General features: G+C 29.3%; 1 protein-coding gene across 1 annotated transcript in view; it reads left to right on the forward strand.

Moving 5' to 3' along the window:
• The first annotated feature begins 36 nt into the window (after positions 1-36).
• The window catches only part of LOC111675536, a 213,805-nt gene continuing 201,736 nt past the window's right edge, over positions 37-12,105 (forward strand). Inside the window, exon 1 of the mRNA XM_046952243.1 lies at positions 37-1,434. Within this exon, the coding sequence (XP_046808199.1) occupies positions 132-1,434 (1,303 nt within the window). The 5' untranslated portion in view covers positions 37-131. The remainder of the gene's footprint in view (positions 1,435-12,105) is intronic.

Consider the following 12,105-nt stretch of genomic DNA (forward strand, 5'->3'; position numbering starts at 1 on the left):
AAGATAAAAAACAAATAAATAAATTGTAAAAAATAAAAAAAAAACAAAAATATGCATAAAAATGTTAAAAATCTAAATAAATATTTTAACTACAGCAGCAAACACACATATATTTGTATAAAAAAATAACAATGACATTTGAATATTTTAACAACTTTTTTAATACGACAGCAAGTGCAACAAAGAACATACAAACAACATGTCCAACAACAGCAAATATTTGCAATAGCAATAATAATAATAGTAGTAGTAGTAAAAATAGTAGTAGTAGTCAAAAAAGTGCTACTTTTAACAGTAGTAGTAAAAATTCAGCAGCTAAAACAACAAATACCAGCACACGTCTCTATCCAACAGCATTAAGAAGAAAAATACGTAAAACTTCCAGACGGAAGAGGAAACGTAGACGTAGCGGATGTTTACACAACAAGAATAGCAGCAAATTTGTAAATATGGTGGACAATATAACAGCATCAGCAGTAGTAGCAAGAACCAACAAAATAACTACAAGTTATAAATGTAAACTAAGTGTAAATAATAAAAGGACAACAACAAAAGGCAAATTGCAGTCGTACATTAATAAACATAATAAAAATAACAAATACAATAACAAGCCAAGATATTTTATTAGTAAATGTTGTTTACATATTTGGAAAAGTATACGTAGTAACTGTCACATAACTAAAAGTAGTGGCAGTTGTTGTAGTAGTAACAGTTGGAGGTTTAGTAGATGTAGCAGAAATTGTTACAATTGTAGTTGTAGCAGGAAAAAGATAAGCTTAATAGTAAAAAATATAGTGACACTGTTATTATCACAAACAACACAAATAAAAACAACAGCTAAATTAGCACATGCAACAACAACAGCAGTAGCATCATCTAATAGAAAATATGCCACAAATAATGTTTACAAAAGAAAAAAAGTTCAATTACATTTAAAACAGCAAAAAAAACTTCAACAATGGCAGCTTAAATATTTATACGCTCTAGGGAAATGTGTTATAAAAACAACAACAAGGCAAAAACAGAAACAAGAACATGTACAAGCTACAGAACAAACCCATATAACAACAAAATTACTACTAAACTCTAGTAATACTACAACACGAACTGCACTTTCAACATCATCATCATCATCAGAAGCAACAAAAATAACTAGCACAACATCAACAACAACATCATCAACATCCCCTTCATATGTAAAAACTACTAGAAACACTTTTTCTACCCTACTACAACCAAAATGCAAGATTTTAAAAACAAACGCTAACAGCTCCTCGTTAACTCACTCTTATTCCTGCTCGACGTCATCATCAGCATCACCATTCTCCACATGGTATCGTTTCACATGCCCGGCTCCAGCTTTCAGAATTTTCAATGAATTGTATGGTGTGATATTTATGACTCTACTGGTGCTTAGCATATGCCACAATAACGGTAAGTTTTAAAATTTTTTTTCTTTTTTTACACTTCTCTTCATTCCATTTCTCACTCACTCTTTAGGTATATTCTGTATTTATTTTGGTAACTGCAACCAAACTACAAATAAATTGTATGTATTAAAAAAAAAAAAACTGAAAAAAAAACAAATAAATGATTGTTGTTACCACACATATTAACTGTATGTAACTATGTGCACAATGGGTTATAAATTTTATAAAACTACATTAATTAAAAATATTTTTAACTAAAATCAAATATCGAATTACTCCTAAGTATTAAGCTTATGAAAAAATTGGCATACATATTTTATTAATGGATTTATAAAATTATATCTGTTTTTAACCCTTTAACGTCTTATTTGGAATACACATGGGACAAAAAATATATGCAAATGTATGTAAATTTTATTAGATCGGGTGTAATAAACACTACAAATCTTTTTAATCAGTAGTACAAACTAGTTTAGTTCCTGTTCGTAACCACATGTAGAGCATTTCGATAGCTCCAAGTATATTTGGTTTTAGTGTCGACTAGGTGTGCTTCATATACTTTTACCATACGGTTTTTGATTTCGCTTCGGAAAAAGTTTCTGTGGATTTATAAAATGTCAAATCCATCATTTTATTAATCCACAGAATGTGTAAGGTATGGGTATGCGTTGGTGTGCGCTGTACCATTGGATATTTGTATCTGATGGATGAGAGGGATTCTGAGTTGTATTTGTGGAGATGTCAGAATGAATAAGTGGTGACGGTTGATGAATCGAAGAAGTTGTTGAGACGTTTATTTATCGGCGATTATCCTTCATGGTTGAGTGTGTTGGAGCTCCTTGTGGCCATATAAATATAGATCTGTCGAACCACCAATTACGTCCCCTAGGTGATCTCTTTAGTAAATGGGAAGTTTTGTAGAGACACGATATTCCTCATAGCATCAATAAGATCTTTTTACCTGATGTTAGGTCCGCCTACTCTATCGACTTTAACTAGTGATTGCCTTTTCCTTTGACACCTGTCATTCTCCAACGGGGCAACTAATGTAAGAGGTTATATAGCTCAACTAATTGAGCAAAGCGCACGTATACTGGACCGGAAATTCCATATAAGTAAATTACCACCTGCGTATAAGATACACAATGGGCGGGAAACTCATGTAGCGTTTGAAAAATACAACCGTGAAATAAGGCCAATACAACTTACTCTCTGCAATGCATAAGAATGGAGTATTTTTGCTTTGCTTTTAAAAAGATCAAATTAATAATCATGAACGCTCAAATACAAACTAAGAACCATCCTAGAATTTAAAAAGCCTAGATTTTGTTCATACTTGAGGTGTTATCATAGTGTTATTGAAAACCTATATTCGTTGATAATATGTTGTATACACAACCAAATAAGTATCAATGACTCCGCATTTCTTCATTTCATTTTTATCCGATCTATCCCAAAGACACTTTTGAACGATTACTTAGGGTCTAAAAATGATTCCTTACGATTCAGATATTACAGTCCTTAATTAAAACTAACTATTTTAATAACTGCTTCAGTAAATTTAAGTATCGAAATTGGTGTAGTTCACTATTTAAATAATAATTTACTACACCAGATTATATCGTGATATTTCTGGCTTAACCATATATCCAAACATACATTTGTATATTCCATAAGAACTGCTCTGCTGTGCATCAATTTTGCTCTTTATATTTTGAACGAAACATATTGTTTATTTGTAGAGAAGAAATTACCCAGTATAATTTGGTGTAACAACATTTAAAGTTTGTTTAGCATTTTTGCACTAACTTTTATTCGTTGTATACACAAGTACATACACCTTCAAATTCATGAGTTTTTTTTATTCTCAAAATATTCATAGATACACTATCATGTGTAGGTACGTGGGAATTTCTGGTGCTACACAAACATAAGCATGATCGTGCTTGTGTGTGCATGTTCACCCGAACATGAAAAATATAATTGTGGCCAAGAATGAAATATGAATATTGGGGAAAAATTCCCATATGGTAAAGTTTTCTCATTTCAATTTATTTCACCTACATTAGTTTTATAACCAAAATACAAACTAAGTAGTAGCCAGTAGTGTTCAAACAAGGAAAACATCTTTCATAGGTCTTCTGAAGAGAATAGACTTTTACATGATTTATTTTAAATAATCTACATACTTGGATACTAGATTTGAAAGAGGTATAAATCGCAACCCCTATCTTTGCTCTTCTCTGAAATTCTTAAAAATATTGAAAAAGTTATAACCTTAATATACAAGCTCATTTTCTCGTTTTTGCTATTGTATTTTTGTCAAAAATAAATTTAATTTTTAGTGAGAATTTTTTTTACAAACATACCGTTACTAAAATGCCCGGGTAATACATACATTTCTGTGATGTTCGTGTAGAGAAAGTTTGTTTCAAAAATTTGATTTATTAAAACTACTAATGGTTATTTGAAAGGGAGTTTATAGTGCCAAAAAGAGCATTATTAAATGTGAAAATAACTCGAATAGCAGAGTGTATACTTAGCAATGCAACTTAGAATTAATTATTGGATTAAATGAACATTTTAGAAACATTTATTTGAAAGAGGAGTTCAATTAACAAAACTTTTTATTAGATTTTATTAAATTTTTGTTGAATTTTTAAATGCCAAACATATGCATTTAGTTGTTTATAGTGTTAACATTTTGTAATATATATTCCAGTACAATTTTCATATTAGGTATACATATATTGCTAGAAATGGGGCAACGCCAGGAGAATATTTTGTTTATACATATAAGTAATTTAATTATTTTTATATAATTATTTCAAATTTTAATTCTAGTTATAACATATTATTGGAGTCAAGTACAAAAAGTGAAAAAAAAACTTGGCTTGTTTACGAGCAAGACAGTAGTGAAGTCTATAGTCTAGTCTATAGTCCAGTCTATAGTCTAGTCTATAGTCTAGTCTATAGTCTAGTCTATAGTCTAGTCTATAGTCTTGTCTATAGTCTAGTCTATAGTCTAGTCTATAGTCTAGTCTATAGTCTAGTCTATAGTCTAGTCTATAGTCTAGTCTATAGTCTAGTATATAATTTAGTCTATAGTCTCGTCTATAGTCTAGTCTATAGTCTAGTCTATAGTCTAGTCTATAGTCTAGTCTATAGTCTAGTCTATAGTCTAGTCTCTATTAAAAGCATACACCACTGAAGTGGTGTAGGGTATAAAAATTCTGTTTTAATTTTCTATATCAGTGTGTGTTATTGTCAAAAATGTGTTGTAGTTTGTGGTGGTTTTGTTTTATTATAAAATTTATTTTTTATTACTTTACATTTATTTCTCTCTGCAGCACTTTCCTCTTTTGGTATTTTTTTCACAAAATACTTTTTTTAATTTGTACACTATGTACATTTAAAATATTAAACCTTTTTTTGTTGTCAGTTGATTATTTGAAGCTACCATTGTACATTGGGGCCATACCGGACAAATCTAGGCATTAGCTACATCAATTACAAAGTTTTGATACATGTGATTAGTATCGCTGGAAAGGAAGGGTCTAGATTTAAAATTTCTAAAAATAACTTTTACTAGCAGCAACGTTTGTGGGTAGATTGAGACCTTTGAAAGACAATTGTTCAATTCACAATCGATGTTGTAGCGTTGTATGCGTTGTATGTCAGCAGCTGCTACAATGTTCATAACAATGTTGTTGGTATTTTCTATGCAAAAATTCTATACAACTCTTACGACAATTTTTCATATGTTTTCGAATGTCGTAAGAAAATTCAGTGTTGTCAATTGTTTATTTCAGCATATAAATAAAAAATGCAATCGATTTTGGCATAAAAAACGAAAATTATAAACAAACAGCTGATTACCAAAACAAAAATAAAATTTTATTAAAAACTGTTTATTTATTAGTTTAAAATGTGGAATAATGAAAATAATAGAATTTTAAATAAAAATGAAATTAATTTGGTATATTTTGCTCGTTTTTTGGTTTTTTTACTTTTGACATTGTTTTGATTGTTTTTTATTGTGAACAAAAACTTATGACTTGCTACAAAAATCTGTTCACAATCACTGTTACTACACTTTAGTAGATACAATATACAACTTGATTGTGAATTGAACAAATATGTTTAAAATTAAATTGTGTGTTATATAGATACAGGGAATACAAGTAAAAGTCTTGCCTTTAAAGATACGGTATATTTTTGGTAAAAACTTATTTTTTTAATTTAGAACCTTTGGCAAGTTTACTTAACGACGAACCCACTGTGCATTGTTGCTAGCTGCTTTTACAATATTTCGCTGTAATAATACACGTTTTGGGTGTTCTTGTTTTTAAGAATTATTACCTTTTTAAAAATATATATACACAATATATTTTAACAGTTTTTGTGCAATATCGATATACTTAGTGAAACAATATTTTTATGGTAATATACTGTTCAAAATACAAGCAAATATTTAAATATTGAAAATATGTATATCGAACTATATATTATACGTATTTACATATATACACATGTACATATAAATATACATGGTATATCAACTTAAATGCTAAAACATGCTTACACTACCACTACAGCGTGCTTTGACATAAAAGCCATTCACACGTTTTGTTTATGTGTGAAAATGAAAGGGCAAGTGGGTTGATTCTACTTAACGAAGGATTATTTATGAATAAAAAAGGTTTTCACTTTTTTCTATATTTTTGTGGTTGTTTGTTACGTTTTTTGCATTAAAAAAATGGGAAACAAAGGGAACAAAATATTTATATTGGAGCTTAAATTTTGCCATGCCATTTAAAATATATTTTTTTCTGATATTTAAAGGTAAAAATTAATATTAATATATATTTTTTAACTCAATATAACTGGACTATTGACTATACTATATAATAGACTATTGATTAGAATATAGACTAACTATAGACTAGACTATGAACTAGACTATTGACTAGATAGACTATAGAGAAGACTATAGACTAAACTATAAACTATACTATAGACCAGAATATAGGCTAGACTACAGACTGTACTATAGACTAGACTATAAACTAAACTATAGACTGGTCTATAATCTATTCTATAATCTAGTGAAATAATTCTTTTTTAAATTATTTCACTAACTATTACATTTATAAAATAATAAACCCGAATTTATAGATTTTAAGTATATTAGAATATTTATTTTTATGGTCTAAACTTCGCAAAAATCGGATATTTGATAGAAAATAACTTCTAGAGAAAAGTTCTACACTTTACTGTAGCCCGAACCCTCCCATACACTTGTATATCTCATTATATATATCTCCGGTTCCACCTGTGTGCACCAGGGCAATTTTGAAATATGTGTGTATGTTCGTTTGTAGTCAATAGACTTATAAACTAATTTTCTAAAAATTTTCACAGTATCTCCTATAAGTTTGAAAGAAACCATACATGACTTAATGTTTTAAAATTTGTAATAAGCGAGGTGCTTCGTTCAAAAAAAAAAATAAATAAATATTTAATGTCATATTTTGAATCCTCAATTAAATTTGCGAACTAGCAATAGTGGGCGTGTCATCCCTCTCAGAATCCTTAAATTTAGCATGATGAACATTGATATCCATATGTATATTTAGCAGTAGATGTTAGGATCATCTGATCGGGTTTTCAACCGCGTTTAAAATAGTTTTTTATACCCACTATCAAAAAAGATGAAGGTATATTGTTTTTGTCATTCCGTTTGTAACACATTGAAATATTTGTCTAAGATCCACAAAAGTATATATGTTTTGGATCCTTCTTTGATTCTAAGACGATCTAACCATATCCGTCCGTCTGTCCATCCGTCTGTCTGTCTGCCTTTCTGTTGAAAACACGATACTTATACGATTTCGCCTAGACCCCATATAAGGCCCCCTTCAGAAAAAGACTTTATAGTCCATAACTGGTTAACAGAAGCATCTAGCGGTAAAATCCGGCATAAAACTCTTCTTAGAATTTATAAGGATCGGTTCAAAATTGACCCTACCACCACATAAAATCCTCTTCAGAAAATTACTTTATCACGCATAACTGGTTAAGAGAAGCATAAATAGCAGTGAAATGCAGCACAAACATGTTTTATCGGAACATAAATCTTTTCGTAGAATATTATTATTGGCTGTGACGCTCAAATACGACTACAGCGATGAAATTTCACATAAACATGTTTGTATGAGCCCCTACTCTATGCCCCTATTAAGATCATCATTAGAAAATGCGACATAAATAATATTGGTATGAACAAAAATCGTTCTAAATTTTAGAAGTATCGATTCATAACTGGGTAGACAGGGTAGACGTATAAGTTCTCCTTTAACACTCATAACTTATTTTATATATTTACTCCAGAAAATCACTTGTATGGCACAAAGGTTCTACCAAATATTGGTAGTTTTATAGGAACTGAAATTTTTCAACTGAATTTGAATTTCTTCAGAAAATTACCTCATGACTAAATTAAAAATACGAGTACAGCGACATTAGATACAAACAATTATTGTGTGATGATCTTACAAAAAAACAGTTTATGGTTATAAATATTGGATCAAACTAAATTAATATTTTTAATTCGAAATAGCACGGTCCTTGCTTATGCCCTTATTAAAGGCCCCCTTTCAAATATTTCCCTGATGTTCATATTAATATTGACATATGATTCAACATAAATCGATAATATCAAAGTTTATTAATAAGAAAGATTTGAGATTATAAGATTCGGCATGGCCGAATATAACACTCTTACTTGTTATAACTTTTATTTTTCATAAAGAAACTTTTATGTTGAATTTTACCTTAATTCCAAAGTATTTAAGCAGTTAATTGATAGAAAACAATTTTTTTTAAATGAGGCTTTATATACTTTAGGCGTTTAAGACATCTTTTGAAGGGGATTTTTATGGGGGCTGGGGTCAAATTAGGGCCGATCAATAAGCAGTGTCATTAATACTTATACAACTTTTATGGAGATAATAGTATATTTGACGTAATTATGGCATAAAATCCCCAAATCGGGAGGTACGGTTGTATGGGGACTAGCTGAAATAATGGACCGATTTTAACCAGTTTCAATAGGCTTTGTCTTTGTGCCAAAAAAATGCTTGGTCCAAATTTTATAAAATTATCTTGAAAATTGTTGCGCAAAAGCTTTTCATGGAAGTCAGCCGACATGTCTTAACGGACTCAAGAAATGATTCGGAATCGATCGTTATAGCTGAAGGTGGGTATGAGACCAATATTTTTGTATGTTACAAACATCAGCACGTATAATACCCTCCTCACTATAGTGGTGTAGGGTTTAAAAAAATATATATGAAATTGTACTTGAAGGACTGAAAAAAATATTACGAGAATTCGTAAAAGTGGCTTTAAAAAATCCAATCCAATTAAAAGTTATAGATTTTTGATGGCGGTCGCATGGTTCACATCGCACAGTGGGTAGGTTAGAATTATCTAGGAAATCTCGGATATGATAAGCGCCTACATACCTAAGTATTTATTGTTATTATGTTTTTATTTATTTGTTTTCTGTATTTTTCTATAATAAGCTTAATTTTTATAATAATGCAAACAAAAGAAAAACAAGTAATAGTTTAATATGCGGCTGTGCAAAAATTTTATGTACCCTACATCATTTTTTGATAGTGGGTATAAAAAATAACTCATAATTTATCCAAATCGATTTTACTGATGGGTTTGGTTTCAGAAGTTTTTTCTTACAACAATTTTTTTTTGTTTTTTTTACAAAATAGTTTTTAGTTTTTAATATCTGAGATGTTTTTCATAAATTTGTTTTAAAAACAAAGTGTGTAAAAACATAACATTTGCAAACCTTTTGTTAATTTTGATAACTTTTGTATAAATTGATTACTTGTTGTTTATAACACTATAAAACTTTAATCAAATTTTGTAGAAAAGCTATATGGAAGTTTTCAACAATGTTTATAACCTACACCACTATAGTGGGGAGGGTATTATACGTTTGTATTGATGTTTGTAACACACAAAAATATTGAAACCTTAATGTATACCAATCGGCTTAGTATCATTTTCTGAGTCGATTAAGCTATGTCCATCCGTCTGTCTGTCTGGCTGGCTGATAATTTGATGAAATTTGGACCAAGTAAATTTTTTGGCACAGGGACAAAGCCTATTGAAATTGGTTGAAATCGGACCATTATTTCACCTAGCCGCCATACAACCGTACCTCCCGATTTGGACTTTTTATGCCATAATTACATTAACTATTCTATTATCTATCTAAAAATTGGCACAAATAAGTTTTATAAAAGTATAAATGATACTGAAGATTTTCCTAATGATCGGCTCTTATTTGACCCTATCCCCCATACAAACCCCCCTTCAAGAAATGTATTAAACGTCTAAAATTTACTTGTAACCATTTGTATTGAAATAAAACAAATATATCCTTTTTCCCAAATTTACCGAGGATCGGCCCATATTTGACATACAAAAAGCCTCATTTAGAAAATTTTGTTTTTTTTTATCAATAAATTGCACGAATACTTTGGAATTAAGGTAAAATTCAGCATAAAATTTTCTTTATGAAAAATAAAAATTTTAAAAATGTACTCATGGTGTAGGGTATTATATGGTCGGCCATACCTGACTATATTTTATATTATTTTTATATTTATTATTTTTATGTTGTATTCATAGATTTTAAGTAAAATGTCTTACAAATAATGATGTATTAAACTTACGAAACAAAAATTTTTTGTTTAATTTTAACGTTTATTATGATTTAAGATTGAAACTTTTTAATTAAGCATTTCATATCCGTCATAAATATTAACAAATCATTTGAGCATAATATTACAGAGAACTTTGTATGATAATCAAGTTCTATACGTTTTATATATTACTGTGTCTTTAAACCAAACCTCTTGACAGTTATAAATGTATAAGACAGAAATATTCAAAATTCCTAAAAATAAAATTTACAAATACTACAATATATTGTTAGTTGTTTTCCTTGACGATTTTTGCATTAAAATTTGTATTTAACAAAAGTCCAAGGTTGTCTAGAAAATATGTATATACACAGCACCCTGCGGTGTTCCAAAACAATATATTAGTCTGAATAACGAAACCAAGAACGAAAAAAGAAAAACAAAATAAAAAACTTTGAAAACAATTTTCTCCAGTGGATAACTTTTGTATAAATTGCCCCTTTTCAATGAATAAATAAATGCCTAAGAAAAAAATGCAATTAAGACAATAAGTAATTCTCATTTTTTCTCTTTTTCTTGTTTCGTCTCTAGTTTCAGCCATTTGTAAGGAATTTTTTTTTTAATTTCTTTTTCCGTTCAATCTCCTCGTGACTGCAGCAAAAAACATCACAACAGAACAGAGCAGAGCAAAAATAAGAAAATACATAGAAAAAGTTCAAGAAACTCATTTATTTATATAATGGCAAAAAGGAAAAACTTACAAATTTGATTTGTTTATAGAAATACTATTCAATAAAGTTTTGTTTTTATCCCTGCACTCTTGTACCCTTTCTATTACACTTCTATTTTATTTCGCATCTTTAGCTATTGTTTTTTTCTATTTTTTTATTCTTGGAAAAAACTACATGCAACAGCACTCAGCACGGGCACAAACACTCATTACCCCATTCTATAAATAATATTTAACAAGATTCTACAGCAGCAAAAATTTATTAGAAGTATAAAATATGTAGATGTTCCTATAATAATGTTATAAAACGCATAAAAAATTCAAATAAAGACATCACGAACGCCAAATATCAATTTATGAAAATATAATTCTAAAGTTTTTAGTTTTTTTCTTAAACTTGAAAAACAACAAATGAGGCACCAACATGATAGTTCTACGACCTTCGACATGATAGTTCTTCGACCTTTATAATAACTCTTTATCAAACCGTTTTGGTGGCGATACACTTACACTTCTTTGGCAGTATGATCGTTTCGTATTATATTTACATGTACAAAATTGTGTATTTATATATTTATATATATATAAATTTTATACTGATATATTTAAGTGAGTTATTACCTTTATATGGTGGCTAAGGGAGCTTTTGAATCAATTGTCATGACTTTCAACATACCTGATCCTTGGTAGAAAAATGTGTGACAAAATTCAGTTTTTGAGATATAAACTGAAGAATTACGAAAAAAAAAACAATTTTTTCGAGGTAGTCCAAATTTTTTATTTATAACTTTTTACGTCGTGGACCGATTTTACTGATTTTGAATACCAAACTGCTTAGGATAACAGTAAATATTTTTGATGAATTAGGTTGATATCCTTGGCTTAGTTTTAACGTGAGCGGGTTTTATACAGACAGACGGACATAGCTAAATCGACTCGGAATTTCACAAGGATACAGAATATATGTACTTTGTTGGGTCTTAAATTTCTTGGTGTTACACATGGAACGATAAACCTACATGTACAACTACTACAACCACTGATGATTGTGGAGGATATAAAAGACTATATTCACAACTAAAGCAGCTGTTACAGAACAAAAAGCGCCTGGATGGAAATACCCATGTAAAAACACATACTGTTGATTTTAATTTTTCTGTGCGAATTCAATAAAAATTAAATAAATATTTCCTTTTCCTATACCATTTTT

The sequence above is a fragment of the Lucilia cuprina genome, chromosome 2 (genome assembly GCF_022045245.1).
Source record: "Lucilia cuprina isolate Lc7/37 chromosome 2, ASM2204524v1, whole genome shotgun sequence".
NCBI classification, from domain to species: domain Eukaryota; kingdom Metazoa; phylum Arthropoda; class Insecta; order Diptera; family Calliphoridae; genus Lucilia; species Lucilia cuprina.